Source organism: Heterodontus francisci, chromosome 3, assembly GCF_036365525.1.
Source record: "Heterodontus francisci isolate sHetFra1 chromosome 3, sHetFra1.hap1, whole genome shotgun sequence".
NCBI classification, from domain to species: Eukaryota; Metazoa; Chordata; class Chondrichthyes; order Heterodontiformes; family Heterodontidae; genus Heterodontus; species Heterodontus francisci.
In genome coordinates, this window is record NC_090373.1 from 150,513,836 (window position 1) to 150,536,125 (window position 22,290).

The 22,290-nt window shown below is 41.4% G+C and overlaps 1 protein-coding gene across 3 annotated transcripts in view; it reads right to left on the reverse strand.

The window, feature by feature from the left end:
- Positions 1 to 22,290, reverse strand: part of ascc3 (activating signal cointegrator 1 complex subunit 3) — a 740,670-nt gene that overhangs the window by 526,758 nt on the left and 191,622 nt on the right. For all 3 annotated transcript variants that reach the window (XM_068026887.1, XM_068026891.1, XM_068026900.1), the window contains exon 11: positions 12,278 to 12,442. In XM_068026887.1, coding sequence (XP_067882988.1) covers positions 12,278 to 12,442 — 165 coding nt within the window. The remainder of the gene's footprint in view (positions 1 to 12,277; positions 12,443 to 22,290) is intronic.

Genomic DNA, 22,290 nt, shown 5'->3' on the forward strand with positions numbered 1-22,290 from the left:
ATTTTTAAAAAGGGAACTTTCATATTTTAATCGGTGTGTTAATGCTTTGCTTCGTTACTGATTAAGTTTTGTTTTATAATAAACTAATAAATTTGTTTATTAAAGAAACCTGGTTGGTCTATTTTGTTCTGGGATTTAAAAAAAAAGAGTATATGATTGACTGTATCAGTAACCGGGTAAACACTTAAGTAGATGTTGTGACCCGTGGAGAAGTGGAACTAGAAAAGACGGTGCACTCCTCCCACCTCGGTCGTAACAACTGTATAACGGATATGGAAAAACTATCAGATTTACTGCCAGGTTATTTTTTTTTTTAAAACAGTACAGTTACCATTCATAAAAAGATTTACATTAAAATACTATTTTTAAGGACAAGACTGCATTAGATGATGTAACCATGCTGCGTGATCACACAACAAAAGTCTGATAAGTCAACTTGAAATACTGATGACTCATATTAAATGATTTATCTTAATCTGCAAAGAATGGTTTTGAAAAAAAAGAATACTTATCTTTCTAAATCATTAACCTAGGAGAGATTTGAATGCTAATTCTAAAAGCCGAAAGCCTGTCGAAAGACGACAGAATGTTCCAGAAGCTCTGCCAATAATTTTTCAATCCTCCTTAAATATGTAGAGCCTGCCATTGAACTGGACAGTAGCCAATATTAACACCATTGTTCAAGAAGCAAGAGAAAAATATACCAAATAACCATGGACCAAGTATTCTAACATTAATTGTGGGCTAACTCATAATCCATAATTTGAGATAAAATTAGTACAAATATAGGAATACCTAGGTTAGTCAAGGACAACCAGCATGGATTCATCAAAGGTAAGTCTTTTTTTAAACTGGATGAATTAAGGGAATGAAGTGTCTCTGGATTTTCAGATGTTCGACAGAGAATCTCACAAGAGGTTCGTTAGAAAAATTCACACAAATGGTATAAGGAAACCGTATCTGCATGGATACAGCATAACTCAAAAGGTGAGGTGAGAACGACTGCCCTTGATAATAAGGTAGCAGTCAACCGAGTGTGGCATCAAGGAGCCCTAGCCAAATTGAAGTCAATGGAAATCAGGGGGAAAACTTTCCACTGGTTGGAGTTAAAACTTGCACAAAGGAAGATGGTTATGGTTGTTGGAGGCCCATCATCTCAGTCCCAGGACATTGCTGCAAGATTTATTCAGGGTAGTGTTCTGAGCCCAACCATCTGCAACTGCTTCATCAATGACCTTCTCTCCATCATAAGGTCAGAAATTATGTTCACTGATGATTGTACTATGTTCAGCACCACTCGCGACTCCTCAGATACTAAAGCAGCCAGTGTCCAGTTGCAGCATAACCCGGACAACATTCAGGCTTGGTCTGATAAGTGGCAAGTAACATTCATGCCATACAAGTGCCAGGCAATGGCCATCTCAAACAAGAGAGAATCTAACCATCTCCTCATGGCATTACCATCACTGAATCCCCCACTATCAACATCCTGGGGTTTACCAGACCAAAAACTGAACTGGAGTAGCCACATAAATACTGCAGCTACAACAGCAGGTCAGAGGCGGGGAATTCTGTGGTGAGTAACCCACATCCTGACTCCCCAAAGCCTGTCACCATCTATAAAGCACAAGTCAGGAGTATGATGGAATACTCTTCACTTGCCTGGGTGAGTGCAGCTCCAACAACACTCAGGAAGCTCGACACCATCCAGGATAAAGCAGCCTGCTGATTGGCACCCCATTCACCATCTTAAATATTCACTCCCTCCACCACTGTTACACAGTGACAGCAGTGTGTACCATATACAAGATGCACTGCAGCAACTCACTATGTTTCCTTTGACAGCACCTTCCAAACCACAATTTCTTCCACCTAGAAGGACAAGGACAGCAGACACAAGGACCACCATCATCTGCAAGTTCCCCTTCAAGCCACACACCATCCTGACTTGGTACCATATCCCTGATCCTTCACTGTCACTGGATCAAACTTAGAACTCCCTCCCTAATATCACTGTTGGTGTACCCACACCAGATGGACTGCAGCGGTTCAAGAAGGCAGCTCACCACCACCTTCTCAAGGGCAATTAGGGATGGGCCACAAATGCTGGCATTGCCAGTGATGCCCAAAACCCATGAAACGAATCTAAAAAATCTACTCCCATTGCCTTATTTACCCTTTCTGCAAAAACATTACTATTTCCTCCTGAACAGCTTCCCTCTGTCCCAGTACTAGTCCTTAATTCTTCATTTTCATTGTCAATTATGTTGACATTTCAGATAGAATCAAAACAATTATGAATATCCCATTGATTTAAACTTATAGATTTGAGAATAAAATATGTAGATTGAATGAGTTGCAGTCGAAATAAAATCGGCAAATATTGCACAATTTATTTCTGACCAAAAAATCTACATCGAAATGTAACTTAACTTTTCTCTTGTTCAAATGTTAATGGACCTGCAGTGTATTTCCAACATTTTCTATGTTCATTATTGATGTCGTATATGTTAACTTAGAAAGTCTTTACTGCCCTTCTGCCTCATTAGCCAAAAAGCACATTCTCCTTGAAATACTGCTGTTGACAGCACTCTCCAATATTCTTTACTGCACAATTTTGTTTTGTGCTTCCTTCATTCATTCCAGTTTTACATTCTTAACGATCATATCAATGGTTTAAATATTGGTGGATTATTTCCAAACCCAATAATGTATTTCCAGATTCACACCATAGTAGATAATTTGTGATTCCTCAATTAGCTTCTTGTTGAAGTCTTTACACATCAGAAAAGGGAGAGCATTCTTTCCTATCATAAATTAAATCAATCCCTGACAACACGGAGGTGCTTCCTATAAGTTGTACACTTAAAAATACTTTTCTTTTTGTGTCCCTCTTCTCCATGCTGTCACCTTCACCCCTGTCTGGCCTTATTTTCAAAACTGTCTTTCTCTCCCCCCAATCACAGTTCCTTTTCAAAATCTTCCATTTTTTCTCCTTCCTGGTAACTGAATAAACAAGATGCATATCTTACTTCATACTTCAAGAAAATATAAAATCAATCTTTGTGGAAAAACCAAGCTATGCATAATTCACTTTCTGGGTTTTTAATGTGACCAATACAGACTATTTGCAGCAAACCACTGAATTTAGTCAGGTTCACAAGTGTCCCTCCTGACTGCATCGGTTTCCAACATTTCATTTTTATTATGATCCAAAGGCCTCAATATTAAAGTCTCATGTGTAAGCAGTCTCAATGTCAAGTACCTTGCATATAACTGATAGTCTTAAATAACTTTCATGTTAAGAATTAGTTCTTTTATTCCTCTATAATATAACTGAATAATTAGTTATATTATAATTTTAAAAATATGTAATTTAAAATCCATCTAAAATTTTTCTGCAGCAATAGTGATTGGAATCACAATTACTGCATCGATCAGACAAGTCAATCGCTGAACAGTCAATTCATTTCACTCATCAGTCTTATGAGTATCAGTCTTTGAGAATCTCCCAATATTACAACCTCCAACATAATTGGCCTTTCTGGAAACATAGCTTTCATACTCGCCACAGAGAAGAAAAAGAAAATGACATCTCAAACAGTGTCACAATGGGATTTGGGAGCACTATCTCGTCTTCCACCTTGCTGAATCAGAGTTCAAATTAACCCAGGTCAATAGGGTTTAAAAAATGGTCACTTTCTCTGGTAACTGCCCAAAATTTGATATAAACAGGCAATCACGTTCAGCAAGGTCATAAAAATGCTGTATGTGGAAATATTACACATAGTCAATAAAGAATATTATACCAGGGGTTTAGATGCAGTGCGGAAGGAAAGTTGAGGGAGGTTTGTTTTTCAGCGAGGTGTGCTAAACATGCAGCTGATTGCTTAATGTCAATACTAAGTGGAAAAGTGAAATTTTGACACATTTTGGCAAAAATTTACCTCCAAAAAAAAACATTACCTCAGCTGTGATTTCTGCACTCCAGTCACTAGAAAACTTATCAGCCAATATTTAAGAGCACAGCATTGCTAATGTTAACTGCATAATGGAAACTGAAAAGAAACAAATCAGATTTACTGCCAGGTTAATTTTTTACATGGCTGTTACCATTCATAAAAAAGATTTACAGTAAAACACTATTTTTAAGACAAGACAGCATTAGATTATGTAACCATGCTGTGTGATAGCAAAACAAATAAGTCTGATAAGTCAACGTGAAATACTGATGATTTAAATTAAATGACTTTTCCTAGTATAAACAAACAGTGCATCAAATCTGCAAAGAATGATTTTTTTTAAATGAATGTTTGTTCCTAAATCATTAACCTCGGCAAGATTTGAATGCTAATTCTAAAAGCTGAAGGCCTGTCGAAAGACACAGAATATGCCAGAAGCACGGCAATATTTTTTCAATCCTCCTTAAATATGGATATGGATCCTTAATACTGGCCACTGGACTGGACAGTAGCCAAATTTATCATTATTCAAGAAGCAAGAGAGAAACATACCAAATAGTTTGGATGGAGCAGTTTTTGTCAGGTGTGTCCCGGAAGGTTTCCTGACTCAATATGTAGATAGGCCGACTAGAGGGGAGGCTATGTTGGATTTGGTCCTTGGCAACGAACCAGGCCAGGTGGCAGATCTCTCGGTGGAAGAGTATTTCGGTGATAGTGATCACAACTCCCTGACCTTTACTATAGTCATGGAGAGGGACAGGAGCAGACGGGATGGGAAAATATTTAATTGGGGGAGGGGGAATTACAATGCTATTAGGCAGGAACTGGGGAGCATAAATTGGGAACAGATGTTCTCAGGGAAATGCACGACAGAAATGTGGAGGTTGTTTAGGGAGCACTTGCTGCGACTGCTGGATAGGTTTGTCCCGATGAGGCAGGGAAGGGATGGTAGGGTGAAGGAACCTTGGATGACAAGAGATGTGGAACAGCTCGTCAAGAGGAAGAAGGAAGCTTACTTAAGGTTGAGGAAGCAAGGATCAGACAGGGCTCGAGAGGGTTACAAGGTAGCCAGGAAGGAACTGAAGAATGGACTTAGGAGAGCTAGAAGGGGACATGAAAAAGTTTTGGTGGGTAGGATTAAGGAAAATCCCAAGGCGTTCTACACTTATGTAAGGAACAAGAGGATGGCCAGAGTGAGGGTAGGGCCGATCAGGGATAGTGGAGGGAACTTGTGCCTGGAGTCGGAGGAGGTAGGGGAGGTCCTAAATGAATACTTTGCTTCCGTATTCACTAGTGAGTGGGAACTGGTCGTTTGTGAGGACAGCGTGAAACAGGCTGATATGCTCGAACAGGTTGATGTTAAGAGGGAGGATGTGCTGGAAATTTTGAAAGACATGAGGACAGATAAGTCCCCGGGGCCAGACGGGATATACCCAAGGATATTACGGGAAGCGAGGGAAGAGATTGCTGCGCCTTTGGTGATGATCTTTGTGCCCTCACTGTCCACTGGAGTAGTACCAGATGATTGGAGGGTGGCAAATGTTATTCCCTTGTTCAAGAAAGGGAATAGGGATAACCCTGGGAATTATAGACCAGTCAGTCTTACGTCGGTAGGTTCTTTACACAGAGAGTGGTGGGTGCGTGGAATGCACTGCCAGCGGTGGTAATAGAAGCAGATACATTAGGGACATTTAAGCGACTCTTGGATAGGTACATGGATGATAGTAGAATGAAGGGTATGTAGGTAGTTTGATCTTAGAGGAGGTTAAAGGTTCGGCACAACATCGTGGGCTGAAGGGCCTGTACTGTGCTGTTCTATGTTCTATGTAACCACAGACCAGTTATTCTAACATTAATTGTGGGCTAACTCTTATAACCCATATTTTGAGATAAAATTAGTACAATGTTCAAACCCCAAATCAAGGACCAACAGCATGGATTTCTAAGGCAAGTCTTTTTTCAAATAATTGTACAGATTAAGGGAATCAAGTGTCTGGATTTTCAGAAGATGGTCAACAAAGAATCTCACAAAACATTTATTAGAAAAATTCACACGAATGGTATAAAAGGAAAGTATCAGCATGGAGAGTATTGGTCGGTAAGATAGGAAAAGTGTTAGGCTGTTCCTCAGACAGGAAACGTGTTGAAAGTAGTGTACCCCAGGGATCAAAGGTGGCTCCACTGATGTATACAGATGATTTGGACTTGGATACAGGGAATAGAATCATGAAATTTAATGACGACATAATAGTAGGAGGTTTGCCAAACAGTGATGAGGATTGTAAAAGACTTTAAGATGATGGACAGGCAGGTGGAAGAAGCAATTCAACGTGGTTAATGAGGTAAAACATTTTGTAAAGGGGATAAAAGCAATCGGAAGATTTAGTGAAAAGATACTCAAGAGTGTGAATGAACAGAGACCCCTTTGAGGGTCAAATACATAATTCTCTGGCAATAAACATGCAGATAAATAACCCATAAAAATGGTCAACAGAGTTTTTGTTCTAAAAAGTGGGGAATAGACTTTGTATAAAAAATGTAATAATGAGATACTCAGACTATTGGGGCAGGGAGGCTAATAGAGGCTGATTTCTGAGCGGTTTATAAGATTATCAATAGTTTTGAAAGATTGAATAGAGAAAAAAAAAGGACTACTTTCTCTGGTTGTAGAATCAGTGATGCGAGGTCAACAATTTAAAATTATAGCTAATACAGTTTCCTGGAACTTTACTTAATTGTGTTTAAGAGTCAAGAGAAATTTCCCAGTTTTTCCACCTCTCCAGGAGGACTGCATGTTTCAAAAGGACGAGGAAATAGTGTACATGGGCTTCACCATGTAGAATAGGGCAGGCTTGATAGACCAAATGGTCTTTTGCTGTCCATTTTGTACGTTGTTACACTTACAGTCAAACCAACCAAGAAATAAATTGGGTAGCAAGAAGGACAGGATGGAATTAGCAGGAATTCAGTTATGATAAAACAGGCAATCTGTTTTCTCCAGAAACTATTACATGGCCTCTAAGTTCTGCTGATTTCTCAATCTAGAAAAGCACATGGGATCCCAGGTTTTATAATTCAGGGTGTGGAATAGAAAAGGACAGAGGCCATATAAATCTGTACAAATCATGAGTGAGGCTGCAGTTAGAATAGTGTCAAGTTTTTGTGATTTTACACCAGGAAGGATGTCAAGACATGGAGGGGGTACAAAAGAGATTCACTGAGATGACACCAAGGAAGGAGGTTTGAATGAAAGGTCACACAGACCTGAAATGTTTACTCTGCTTTTCTCTCCATAGATGCTGCCTGAACTGCCTTAAAATGTAATTAACGTCCTAAAATCAAGTGGAAGAAAATGATGGTATTTTCACAGTCTAAACTAATTCCTCAAATTCAATGTAATTTGATTCACGATTAAAAATGTTAGGTTCAAATTATCCAACTTCAGTCTACATTACCCTATATACAACAAATGTGCTCACTAGAAGTCCCGCAGAATACAATTTCTAGGTATTTCCATTCATTTTAAACTGCACAGTCTAGCTGTGCCCCAACTCATTTGTGATCTGTGCTGCTGAGTTAGCTCTTTATCTTCTGAAAGGCAAGACTTATAGTCTTGGAACAGATACAAAAAGGACAATAATCACTGAGCCATACTACATCCAATTTAATGTGAACATAAGGAATCTTTTGAAGGAGATTTATATTATTGAATTTACTCCAAAACTTTAGAAAGCATTTCTTCCTGGGTGTCAGACATTAGATTTTTGGAGAGCTCTTTTTTAAAAAAAAGCAATTCAGCAATATTACTCTTAATATGACAACTACTACTTGGTAAATAAATATCTGTCACAGAACTCTTCAGCATACATCATCAGGTTCCCAATCTCAAAGTTGGCAACATCAGGAAACTGTTAGGAGTGAGATTTAAGATCAAAGGACCGATTTTAACTTTGGTGAACTGGCTTTAATAAAATGCTAACAGCCTCAAAATAGAGTCAGTAGTCTTACTCATTCACAGGTTGTGGGCATCACTGGCAAGGTCACCATTTATTACCCATCCCGAACTGCCCCTGAGAAGGTGGTGGTGAGCAGCCTTCTTGAACTACTACATACCCACAGCGCTACTGGTGGTTTGGTAAAACCGAGTGGCTTTCTAGGCCACTCCAGAAGACAATTAAGAGTCAACCACATTGCTGTAGGTTTGGACTCACATCTAGGCCAGACCAGGTAAGGACAGCAGATTTCCTTCCCTGAAGGGCATTAGTGAACCAGGTGGATTTTTATGACAATCCAATAGTTTTACAGTCACCATTACTGATATTAAGTTTTTTATTCCAGCTTTATATTATTAAGTGAATTTAAATTCCCCAGCCTCCAAGGATTACTAGTCCTGTAACCTAAACACTATTCTACTGTGCTTTTTGCCAATGCACAGGCTGCTGCCATTTCTGAAGAGATGCATTGCTGGGTGGGATTGCAGTTGCCATTTGGGAAGACCAATTGATGGCATGCGCACCACACGCACATTCCAACCAGTTTCACCTGGCGATACAGTAGAGGAGGCCCCCTCCAAAGATAACTTTTAAATAATCTTTGTGGGGACCGGGTGAGCAGGAATGATCCAAAATAATTAGGGTCACTATCACTCCAGCCTCCAATCAGCACAAAAATTTCAAACCACACCAGCAACTTCAAACCACACCCTACTCTAAAGCTCACCACACTGCCTCCTGTCTGCCCAATACTGCATCAGCCTGAATCCAGTGATCTGCTCCAAGATGCCTATGTGGGGCGGGCAGCTCATTAGTTCTATTTAAATGAGGTGTAAGCCGTGAAATGGCTCCAACCTCTGCACTCCAGCCATGGGTGGATGGCTGGCTATTTGGTTGGCACCCAAAAGTTAAAATCTGCCTCAAACAGTGCAAGACATGTTGCAGACTCCTTTAAATCTATGAGGTTATGTTTAATGTTAGGAGAGCGAAATGACACAAGTGGTGACATCTCAAACCAAAATGAATGAATCCCACTCCAAATAGCAGTTAATTAGCCTATCTATTCTAAGCACAACAGTAAACATGAAAGCAATGACATATGAGTAAGGGTAACAATAAAACTGCTTATTTTCTACAGCTTTGATGTTTCTCTTCTACAAGATAGTTCTGTATTTTCATACCAGATTTTGCTAACCCCAAAATTGATTTATTTCATATAACAGGATATTTTGATCATGAACAACATATCAAGGACTGTACAAAAATGTAAGTTTCTAACACTACCTAAAAGTAGTCCACAAATGTGCAGGACTTGATTTTATGCTCTCATAACTGTTTCAGCAGTCATAGAAACTACAGCAATTGTTTTACATTGTAAATAGTTAGCAAAATATAAAAAAATGAGTGGGATACTGTAAAAAGCCCATCATTCAATAGAAGGGAATTCAAATTTTGATTTGATTGCTGAAAGAGCAATGTTGTGGCATCTAGTTGACCAAATAGAGATATAGCAGGTGATTTTCAATTACTGCCTGTTCATTTCTCATTTGAAACCAGGTGACTGGCTAAGGAAAGCTCGGGTAGGGAACCTCAGCCCCTTGGACACCCCCAGGCCTAGCTTCAGTCAGGCCTTTAAAGAAGACCAATGCCCACCTGTTTCGGGTAGAAGCCTGATTAAACATGCTAATTGGGGTTTGATGCCATTGTAGGGTTGCCAATTGCAATTATGAAGTAACAGTGGGTGAAGGAGACATTGCGCATGTGCCACCTATTTGTGGCCTAACTATCAGTCCTTACCAGGGCATCTGGTAGATGCTCCACAAAAGGACCTCAAGCCTGTTTTTTTTTATTTTTGAGAGCTCAGGAAGAGCTGGAGTATTCCTCCTGGTTCCACAAAAATACAGCATCCTCCTGACAGACCGTGCTCACCTCCCTTCCTCGAGAATTACCCCACTCCCTTCTCCCGCCACAAGCCCAACCTGCTCGTCAGTTCAGATAGGAACTAGATGATCTCTAACTCTCTCCCAATCAGGGAGCTGCAGAAGAATGTATGTTTAGCACCCACTGTTCACCAGCTACACTCAAACAAGGCCAGAACTCAAAATTTGTTCAGGTCTCTCAGCTCTGGCTTCAGGTCCCAAGGTATAGCCACTCCATCAACTCCACACCTGTTTAATCTTAAATTGTTTCACTGTAGCCTGTTTTGTGCAGGGAAGGTCATGTCTTACCAACTTAATAGAATTCTTTGAGGAAGTGACAAAGTTGATTGATGAGGGAAGGGCTGTCGATGTCATATACATGGACTTCAGTAAGGCGTTTGATAAGGTTCCCCATGGCAGGCTGATGGAGAAAGTGAAGGCGCTTGGGGTCCAAGGTGTACTAGCTCGATGGATAAAGAACTGGCTGGGCAACAGGAGACAGAGAGTAGCAGTAGAAGGGAGTTTCTCAAAATGGAGACGTGTGACCAGTGGTGTTCCACAGGGATCCGTGCTGGGACCACTGTTGTTTGTGATATACATTAATGATTTGGAGGAAAGTATAGGTGGACTGATTAGCAAATTTGCAGACGACACTAAGATTGGTGGAGTAGCAGATAGTGAAGGGGACTGTCAGAGAATACAGCAGAATATAGATAGATTGGAGAGTTGGGCAGAGAAATGGCAGATGGAGTTCAATCAGGGCAAATGCGAGGTGATGCATTTTGGAAGATCCAATTCAAGAGTGAACTATACAGTAAATGGAAAAGTCCTGGGGAAAATTGATGTCCAGAGAGATTTGGGTGTTCAGGTCCACTGTTCCCTGAAGGTGGCAACGCAGGTAAATAGAGTGGTCAAGAAGGCATACGGCATGCTTTCCTTCATCGGACGGGGCATTGAGTACAAAAGTTGGCAGGTCATGTTACAGTTGTATAGGACTTTGGTTCGGCCACATTTGGAATACTGCGTACAGTTCTGGTCGCCACATTATCAAAAGGATGTGGATGCTTTGGAGAGGGTGCAGAGGAGGTTCACAAGGATGTTGCCTGGTATGGAGGGCGCTAGCTATGAAGAGAGGTTGAGCAGATTAGGATTATTTTCATTAGAAAGACGGAGGTTGAGGGGGGACCTGATTGAGGTGTACAAAATCATGAGAGGTATAGACAGGGTGGATAGCAAGAGGCTTTTTCCCAGAGTGGGGGTTTCAATTACTAGAGGACACGAGTTCAAAGTGAAAGGGGAAAAGTTTAGGGGGGATATGCGTGGAAAGTTCTTTACGCAGAGGGTGGTGGGCACCTGGAACGCATTGCCAGCGGAGGTGGTAGATGCGGGCACGATGGATTCTTTTAAGATGTATCTAGACAGATACATGAATGGGCAAGAAGAAAAGAGATACAGAACCTTAGAAAATAGGCGACATGTTTAGAGAGAGGATCTGGATCGGCGCAGGCTTGGAGGGCCGAAGGGCCTGTTCCTGTGCTGTAATTATCTTTGTTCTTTGTTCTCTTTGTTCTGTAATGTTCCATAATGGTTGAAACTGTTGAAGAATCAGGGAGTAACAAAATGGAAACATGCATATATTTAGGTAAAATTGTCTATCATGTCACTGACTGGCTGAGCATGGATGATGTCATGGTCATATAGATACTGCATGGTGCAGAACAAAGGATTAGGCAACTTGAAAACACAGTCATCTGCTCTCCAAAGGATTGGGCTAATATCCAACTTTTGCACTTACTATGTGTAACTAGTTGTACTTGATTACTAATACTGCTGATTGCTACCATATTGGTCATCTCTTCAAATCTGTCTATGCCAGCTGCCTTCAAATGAGACCAGAGTCCAAAAATGGTTGGGGCCTCTCAATACTGCTTTGGAACTCAGGTGTAGTCACTCCACCAACTTCATTCCAGTTTGGGCATAAGTTGAAAATTCTTTCCACAGTTCAACAGATTTCATCAACCATGTTATCCTGTTGCATCAAACTTCTTCTAATTACCAGCAGATATTGCTCTAAATAATGGAAGCAGCAATATATATATATAAAAATTAACAAATCCCAACAAAAAATATTTACATCTTATACTGATGACATATTTACATTCAAATTTTCTGGCAAACAATGCAAGGGACACAATGTCAAATACAAAAAAGATTCCTGCACAGAAACACTAATATGTCCAAAGAAAAAGGCCTTACTTTTTCATCATTTTGAAAAGTACAGTATATTATATAAGCATCAATAGGGCTATTGCTTTTAAGCAAACATTCAGTACAGCTCATACATCAAATATTGTACAGTAATTCATGATATGCAAGTAGAAATTATTGAATCAGATTTGTTTACCTGTCGCAGTGTTCGTGCCACTAAGCTTTCAAGAACTGGTCCTCTATCTTCATGTAATAGATGAACCTCATCTAAAATTAACAGTCTGACGATCTGGGATAAGGCAACATCACCAACACTTTTACGTGTCACCACATCCCATTTCTCAGGTGTTGTCACAAGCATCTGAAAAAATATATATATTCAACATTACACAGTATATGAATCAGGAATCTATAAAAATTCATTCATACATTTAATATTTCAAGTACTGGCATTATTTCTAAATTATGTTTATCAAAATAGTCCAAAATACAATATTTCTATACAATAAAGCATGACAGTGAATAACAAATTGCATTGCTCTGAAGCGTAACATTTTGACTAATAAATTTATCTAAAGTTAAATCTTTTAACATTTACATAAGATAATTAATACTGTAAATATCCTGCACCAAGGCCAGACTTTAAGTAGGAGAAACTGAGGTAGGTTTCAGTTATAATGCTAACCTATACACTGTTACAATCATCAGGTTCATATTGATATTTTAGAGGTCACTTCTGGTTTTGGGAAATTAAATGTGTAGTTGTAAGAATTTCAAAAAGTCGCAGATCACCCAAGATTTGAAGTTCAAAGATCTCTCTCTGAGTGTTTAGAGACAGAGTTAGAGGTGAGAGCCATAAACAACAGGTGGGCTCGTTCAGTTGGACAGTTGGAACCAGAAAGTCTAGAAGAGTTTGTTTTGCCATTGTTATCAAAATCAATTATTCCTGTGGGTATCAGGAAGCAAACAGCTGTTTTGGGAGTTGGAAATCATTAGTTTAAATTGTTGTCTGGGATATCTTACGCGTACCACTTGTTATAGAGATAGATGATGCAGGGATTGCCTGTTGGCGTTTTGATCTGTGTGCTTGCTGACAGACAAACAGTTTGCTTTTGAAAAGCTGTTGGCTTCAGACAGGTTGTTGATCAGAGAGAAAGCTGTTGGCTTTGACAGCAGCTAGGCTCAGGAGCAAAGAGGCCATCAGGAACCAAGGATGGTTCAGTTTTAAATAAGGTCCATGCTGAAGCTGAGAAATCCAGACTTGTGAGGTGTTGAAGGGGCACTGGAGGGTTTGCCCAGTCAAAGTTAGAGGAGAATCCCCAGGAGATCTGATACCTCAGAAGATAGCTGAGAAATTAAGGAAATTGATGTGAAGTGGTACACTTTAGATTGGTCCCAGAAGCGAACAAACCATCAAGATCCTATAAAGTATAGGGAAACCCTTGGGGTGGAAGTAAAAGTTAAATGGGAGCGTTCTGTTAAGAGTTTAAGTTTAAAATATAAATGTTTCCAAATTAAAGTGTTAAGTTAGTAGTGTTTTGCTTCAACTCTTGTAAAGATTTTTTGTTTAAAACATGAAATCTTGTGGCATAATTCTTTCAATAAAAACTGGGAATTTGACTTTTTCTTTTTAAAAGGTAACAGTCCCTAACGGGATCGTAACAGATATTGAAAGTCTATGCAGTAGACAGCACATAAATGTTAACACTGGTATGTATTTCAGGTAACAGTTGTGCACTATTTATGTAGGAATTACATGAAGCATATACTGTTCTTGAAATGCTAATCACCACATGTTGCCCTACTTTGAAGTATATGATTTATTACTACAGACATACAACTCACTGTTTTAAATGCAATATATGTGATACACCAGTACTTGGTGTGAGTAAACAATCATTTTTATGCATATTATCAGTGCAAAGGATTGCATCCTCATCTTCTATAGACAAGCCCGAGAAACTTGCCAAGTGGCAAAGTAATACTTTCTAGCTACCTGAAAGGCAAATGGAAAAAGGTTATGGCGAGGGAACTGTGCATTGTACAGAGTTTTTGGCTCACCGATAGAATATAAGGACATGACCCTTGGCCTTGATATGCACAAAAAATTGAAAGTTCAAAATAAAAAAGCTAAGAAATGAACACTCACTTAAATGCTTTCTGAATTCCACATTGAAAAAGAAAAATTAAAATGCAACCAGTTAGCTTTCTTTATTCCCAGAAACACATTGGGTCAAATGAGAAATATCTGTTCTTGCTACCCCTGTCTGGGAACAGATTAAAGATAGGCTAACAGTTTATAAAGAAAACTAACAGGCAGAAACTGACAGGACAGCTGCAGCTAACGGTTCAATGAAGGGGGGGGTGGGGGGAGAAAGAGAATGTGAAACTTGCTGGTACGAGCAGACCAATAAGGCTCTGACACCACAAAAATTGCAGAAGTCTGCAGACCAATTAGGAACGGGGGTGGGGGAGGGGGGGTGGGAGTGGGAGGTGTTACGGACAAGTATAAAGGAGGCTGGTTTTGGCGCGCAAAGGGCAGTTCGTTTTCGGCACGCAAAGTTCGGTCCGTCTTTTCTCCAAGCTTAACACAAAGTTCGCTCCGTTTTTATAACATGGCTGAGCTGTTTGCTGTAGTGAAGAAAACCTACATCAAGGAGAGGAAGTCAAGCTGTAACAATTACTTACCTCAATAAAGTTTTGAAAGTTACCATCGGACTCTGACTGTCTCTGAAATTGATGAGATCTAACCAACTTGGCGTAGTCGGCAGGATCGCTGGAGGATAGAGACCGAAGCCCTGGACATCGGACCTATATCAGCCCCAGAGGTAAGGACTCCTCTTTACTAAAAAAAGAAAGTCCTCGGCCGTTGTCTAGTTTTGGTACTCCACCACGCGATCCCGAACTTTTCCAGCTCGAGACCCCCTTTATACTCGGCGGTGTACGACGGTAACACACCGACCTGGCTGAAAAGCCCCACGGCATCTGCAAAAGAAGCCCCACGGCTGGAGACCCCCTGCACAAAATCGGTACAATGCCTGACGAAGGCAACCGACAGTTACCAACCACCGTAAAAGGCGGGCGGGCCCCGCCAGACGTTCCCGAAGGCGAAATTCTTTGGCAACTAAAAGAATATATAGAGCAACGGTTTAACCTGGCCAAAACCTGCACCGAGATCGAAAAGAAATACGGTGGCTCCAAGGGACAGTGGTCCCTGGAAGATATAAAAAGAGCTTGGGGGAAGGCAACCTGTTTAAAGGATAAAGAACGAACCAGATGGTCCTTAGCTATAATGGGCCAGATCCGACAGCGTAATGAAATTATCCGACAAGCTCAACATGATCGCGACCTGACTAATGCGAAGGACCAACTGAAGGCTGTCTGCGAACAATTAAGAAAGGAAAAGCTTAAATTAGCAAAATTAGAGACTGATAAACAATCTGAAAAGGAAAGGCTGGAGACTGAAATTAAAGAACTTAAAAAAACAATTACAAGATGGACAGGCGACCCAACTGAAGGGACCGGGACCGCCCTGCAGACCCCGCCGACCACACCGTCTCGCCTCCACCCGAATCTGGAATCGTTACTAAAAAAACTACGAAAAACGCAACGGTGCGAAGCCGGTATAGAGGAAGCTGAGTCCTCCAGCGAAGAAAGTGATACTGATGAGGAGTTTCCTTTTGCGTGGCTCGCCCCACTTAAACAGAAATGTGTTAAGGTCAAGCAGGAAAAGAGGACTACAGACGGTAACAAAGAGATCACGTCTGAGCACAACACTCATTGGATGCATGTCCCGGCAGATCCTGAGAAAATTAATAAATGGTCTAAAGAATTGCCTGACCCGTAAAAGGGGGGCCAGAAGACGTGGGAGCAGTTGGAACGTCTGAATGGAATGTACCACCTCCACCCGTGGGACGGGGTACAGATTTTGACTGTGATGGTGCCCGGGCGAGCGGGGCGAAGACTGAACAGAGAGGTCCAAACCGCTTTGGGCGAGGATGAGCAACAACTAGATGCCGGATGGGCCGCGATTAGTCAGTGGCTGCGAGCGTTCTGTCCTGCAAAGACGGATTGGGGTAAAATTGCCGCCTGTCAGCAAAAAGGCATGGAGGAGGTGCGGGAGTATGAAGAGAGGTTTAGATCTGCTTGGTTGGAATACTCGGGGATAATGGACATTGCCCCAGAGGCACTAGACGACACCTGCTTTCCACCTCTGAAGTCGGCTTTTGTCACGGGATTAAAACCAGAACTATCCAAGATGTTGAAGGTAACCCTACCGAATTGGGACAGCACAGATATATCCTTCGCAGCATTGGTTGACCGATGCAGTCAGCTGGACAAGGACATGGGAGCAAAGCTCCGAGCCCTGCAGGCGGGTTGGATGCCCAAAGGCCCTGATAAGCGACCCGGGACATGCCACCACTGCGGGAAGGAAAGCCATTGGGCTAAGACGTGTAGAATAAAGGGACGGGGAAGAGGACGGCAAGGATACAATCCGGCACCAAGACCAGGTCCCTCCCCTGAGGACGACGACCTAGAAAAATTCAAACAGTTGTCACCCCAGCAACGGAAGGAGATACTGGCGTTACTTGGTGCGGCAAAAAACTAGCGGAGCCCTCCTTCGTCCTTTCGGTGCCCCTCCTGGCACTAATAGAACAACAAAGAGATGGATTGTATATAACGGCGAGGGTGGGCGATCAAGATATAGACTTCCTGCTTGATACTGGGGCCGAATTAACGTGTCTACCTCAACGATACGGGAACTCTATACCGATGGATGGTAAAGTTAAGACTGCCCACGGGGCTGGTGGCCATGGGTTGGTGATCAGGAAAACTCAGCCCATACGCATTGATCTTGGTCCACACGAATTGATAACACCAGTCTGGATAGGTCTGGTGGACCAGGCCCTTCTTGGTATGGACGTTCTTACCCAGCTGAACTCCTCGCTGCATTTTGAAGGCGGCCAGGTAACATGGTCTATCAGAAGTCTGAAGGAGGAGGAGCTGAGGGAGCACCCAATATGAGCCCGGGATAAGAACGATTGTGGGCGACTTCAAATGGAACCGGCAACGTTTACAGGATCTGCTCAGCCTTGTACGAAACAATACCCCATTAGTCCAACATCTATTGCAGGAATCTTACACGTAATTAGACAGCTAGAGGAGCGAAGCGTGTTGGTTAAAACACACAGTACCTCCAACAGCCCTGTGTGGCCAGTACGGAAACCAAACGGGACCTGGCGGCTTACTGTTGACTGTAGAAGGGCTAACCAGTGTATTGATCAAAAGGCTCCTCTGGTAGCTGACCCCTCTAGATTATTCAATGCCCTGAGGCCGGAACATGAATGGTTCTCTGTTATCGACATGGCCAATGGATTTTGGTCGGTGTCACTGGCACCCGAGGTCCAACTGTGGTTCGCCTTTACCGTTCAACAACAACAGTACACCTGGATCCGGCTGCCACAGGGTTTCCACAACAGCCCTACGGTATTTCATATGGCCCTACAAAACCATTTGAGGGAGTTACCTCCCATGCACTCCACAGTCATCCAGTACGTAGACGACATCCTGTTAGGCTCTGAAACGGAAGAACAACACAAACAAGATCTGCGTACTCTGCTGGACCGCCTTCATCAGAGAGGACACAAGGACAGTATCGACAAAGCACAAATAGCCCAAGAAGAAGTCGTGTACCTGGGACAAAAGATTTCGAAAGGAAAGAGGGAACTTACCCAGGACAGGACCACAGTCATCCGGGCTGCCAAACAGCCCACCACTATCCAGGAGCTTAGGTCCTTTTTGGGTTTGTGTAACTTCAACAGAAATTGGATCAACTTCTACACCCAACTGGCTCAACCGTGCCCTTCAGAACCAGACGGCCCTAGACTTTATCTTAGCTGAAAAGGGGGGGCACGTGCGCCCTGATTGGGTCCGAATGCTGCACCTACATTCCAGATGGCTGTGAAGAGATCACCAATCTGGCGGAACACATCTTTTTTGTTATAATCATAATTTTGTATTTTACGTTTTTGCTTATTAAGTGTTTCTGCAAACAAATGACCGAAACCCCCGCCAAGCTTATGCCCTTAGAGTTCCCACCGTTCCCTCTTGCAGCACAAGCGGGCAACGTATTAAGCACAACCCCTCCGGGTGTTGAAGGCTAGTAGACCATCAAAGGCACCAAGGCGGGATTGAGGGAGTGATTCTTAAAGAAGTTTGAAGAATCAAAGGGGGGACTGTGGGAACAGATTAAAGATAGGCTAACAGTTTATAAAGAAAACTAACAGGCAGAAACTGACAGGACAGCTGCAGCTAACGGTTCAAGGAAAGGGGGGGGAATGTGAAACTTGCTGGTACGAGCAGACCAATTAGGCTCTGACACCACAAAAATTGCAGAAGTCTGCAGACCAATTAGGAACGGGGGGGGAGGGTGGTGGGAGGTGTTACAGACAAGTATAAAGGAGGCTGGTTTTGGCGCGCAAAGGGCAGTTCGTTTTCGGCACGCAAAGTTCAGTCCGTCTTTTCTCCAAGCTGTAACACAAAGTTCGGTCCGTTTTTATAACATGGCTGAGCTGTTTAGTGTAGTGAAGAAAACCTACATCAAGGAGAGGAAGTCAAGCTGTAACAATTACTTACCTCAATAAAGTTTTGAAAGTTACCATCGGACTCTGACTGTCTCTGAAATTGATGAGATCTAACACCCTGTCCCCAGCTACACCTGGTTATACTATATATGCAGAAATTAGAAAAAACACAGAGCCTCTGAGCATTTCTACTACACCACCACCCCACCACAAAAGAAAATCCTGAATCATTGAGACTGAGATCGATAGATTTCTACATATTAAAAACATCAAGGCATAAGGGGATAGTGCAGCAAAATGGTGTTGAAGCAGATCAGCCATAATCTCTGAGTGGCAGAGCAGGCTTGAAGGGTTGAATGGCCTACTCCTGCTCCTATTTCTTATGCTCTTGTGCTACGTTCAAGTCATTTCTCTGAAAGACTGCACGCTAAATGTTAAACATGACTTCAAACTGGCTTGGCACAACTTACATCGTGACAACCATAGACAGAAAATATACAGAGTGCGATTTGTTTCCATGGTAATAGTAACTAGTCAGTCAGAAAATTTGCTAATACAGGTTTAATAAATCTGCATGGTCACTCTATGCCACTTATATCTATGTGGGATCATAATGAAGAGTACGCTGGTTTTCACGGAAAGGAATGAGTAGTGCATCACCCTGCAGGAGATTGAATGCACATTCCGATCAAAAGCTTAATATCTCTCTCTCACAAGATTAGTGTTTATAAAAATTAATTTAGAATATTTTCAATGGATTACAAACATAATCCAAAGCTAAAAGCATTTTTTTAAAAAAAGCTTCTTGAAGCTTATGCCGAATGCACCTATTTCTCAAATGCATTTGATAAGAAAGAAAACGCAGGAAAACATTTTTTTTAAATTTGTATAACTGTACTTGAATAAGCTTATGTTTTGTAATTTTCAGCCACATTTCTTATGTCTGTCTACATTAACTCCCGCAACAAACAGAGTGCACATACCCAACCTTTATCCTGACTGTGAACGCCCTTCCCCTTATAGCCAACCATTACCTATCCAAACATGAATCCCTCCTCTCCCTGTTTGACAGAGCTCAAATTGCAAACTGTTATGGCACAATTGCTCAGGACAAAGCCCCCAATCAAAATATATGATTCTGATTGCGGTGGGAGCAACGCACTGTCAATTCAGTCCCACTGCCTCACAGCATATATCTGATATAACATATATCTTAAAGCTTTCTCAAATCAAAGAAAGCCACAGCCAAAGTGAACCAATCTAGTAACCCTTGAATGAGGCGAACCAAACCAGGTATCTTTAGATATCAGCAAATTAACTGTTTATTAGTAAAACTAAAAATCTTAAACACTACTAAGATAAACCAATATCTAAAGACCTTATAACTTATTTAAAGAATCTAACTCCCACATTCGCAAACATATACCCAAAAAAAAAAGAATAAAGTCTTTGCAGATTTACAGTCCTGATAAGTGGAACGTTCGAATGTGGAACAGTCCAAGGCTGCTTGAAGTCTTCCAGGCCTGATGAATCCGATGATAGGAGTTCAGCAATTACAGTTCAGTAGTTGAAGCATCAAACTCCTCTTCTTTCCAGCGATAAACACAGTAGATCGACAAATAGCTATTTTTAAAAAATAATTATTCTGGCTTGTCTTTTCAGAATTCTGAGTAAAAATAATAAATAGGGTTTAAATAGACTGAGGGAGAGCTCGCCTATTTCCTTCACGTGCTAGAAAAATCTGTGTCCCAACTGCCTCTGAACAAACAGTTTTCAAAGTTAAACGGCAACATTGTATGTCCTGTTCTCCCTCTCTGTATGGCTGTATCCAGAGCACCAAGATACACTTTCCGGTAACTTCTGAAGGCGGCTGCCTTAAAGAAGTACTGATCTTTTGCTGCCTTAAAGACACACCTCATATTTCCCAAGAAAAAAAAACGATCATGACACCTCCGTCATTCCCGAAATGCTTTTCACTACAATGTAAAAATGGAAATTGAAAAACAGTAACCCTGGGGGGGGGTTGGGGGGGGTGGTCGCTGTCCTTAGCTGGACAACAGCCCTGGCGGCAGCCTGTTAATTGGCCATCGCTGGTAATATGCCGTCCTGGGTCCAGTCGCCCGCTTAAGCGGGGCCGTCTCCCATTTTCGACCCCGGCAGCGGGACTGGCCGGTACGAGGCTTAAGAAAGACAAACCTTCAGGATTTGATGATTTCCACACAGAATATTAAATGTCATAGAAGAAGAAACTGTGGATGCATCTGTCATGATTTTCCAAAGTTCTTTAGCTTTAGGAATTATGTCCTTGGATTGCAAAATTGCAAATGTCATTCCATTGAAGTAGGGAGAGAGAAACCAAATAACTACATACTTGCCAGTTTAACATCAATTGTGTGGAAGTTACTGGACTCTATCGTAGACAGTGACTGAGCACTTGGACAGTATCAGCTGATTAATGAGGATCAGCACAGATTCGTCAAGATAGGTCATGTCTGACTAATCTAGTTGAATGTTTTGAAGAGGTCACTAGCATGGTGGATAGGGGAGTATACCATTTCTACAACTATTTCTGGTAGAGCTCTGCTGGTGCTGAAGAAATTTAGCTTTGGAAAATAGCAGCCAAACTGATATAGGCAAGTTCATTTAGTCATCACCAGTCAAAATTAAACTAAAAGGGCTGGTTGTACTTTCAGCAAAAAATACCCACCTTTCCCTGCTCAAGGAATTTCCTTCTCTAAGTTGATTAGTTACCAAATGTTTAGAACTTTCAAAAGAGACTCTTTATAAAAGAAATATTCCAGAACTTTCTTTTTGTTTCACCAGTTGGCTGCTGAATTTCTCCAACATATTTTCTAGTTTGCTGATTTTACAATTGGGAAAACTGAGAACAACACTTATTCTTTCAAATATAGTGTAAGCTGCTTATAGCAGACTGATCTATGCAGACATCATTTGTTCAGCATGTCTGCCGTCCATTGTAAATGGAAAATCAGGCCAGATAAATTGCGTTTGCCTGAACTCTTCAGTTTGATAATTGTACACAATGTGAGGTCAGAAAACAAAGAGGCAGTAAGCAAGTTTTCATTGACATCACAATATATTGCTATCAGGGAGCCCCTAGATTAAAAAGAATTAGGACCCAAGAAACCGAGATGTGTTAACATGCTTGGCTTAGCCAGGTGTGGTTTCACCAGGCATTGCCAGTTTACCTGACTGCTGTGACAAACTGCATCTGCTGTAAGTGAATACCACTGTTGTGAAAAAAATCCATTCATTGCATGACAACTAAAGAAATACTTTGAAATTGATAGCCACACATGATCTTGATGAAAGTTCTCCAGAAATCATGTTTAATCAATAAATGCTGACATTGCCAAGCACCCACAACCTATAAATACATTCTTCTGCATAACTAAGTGAGCCTAGATATTGAACACAGAAAATTAAAAGAAAAATAAAACAGATCTGTTCCTGCTGCTCTCGCAAGGGAAACATATATACATGGATCAGACACCAAATTCAGACTAATCTCATTAATCATTAAGCATGCTTGGTTGGCTGAGTGCATCATGGGAATACACTTCCACTCATTCAACAATTGAGTGGGACTGTAAGTGGGTCGCGA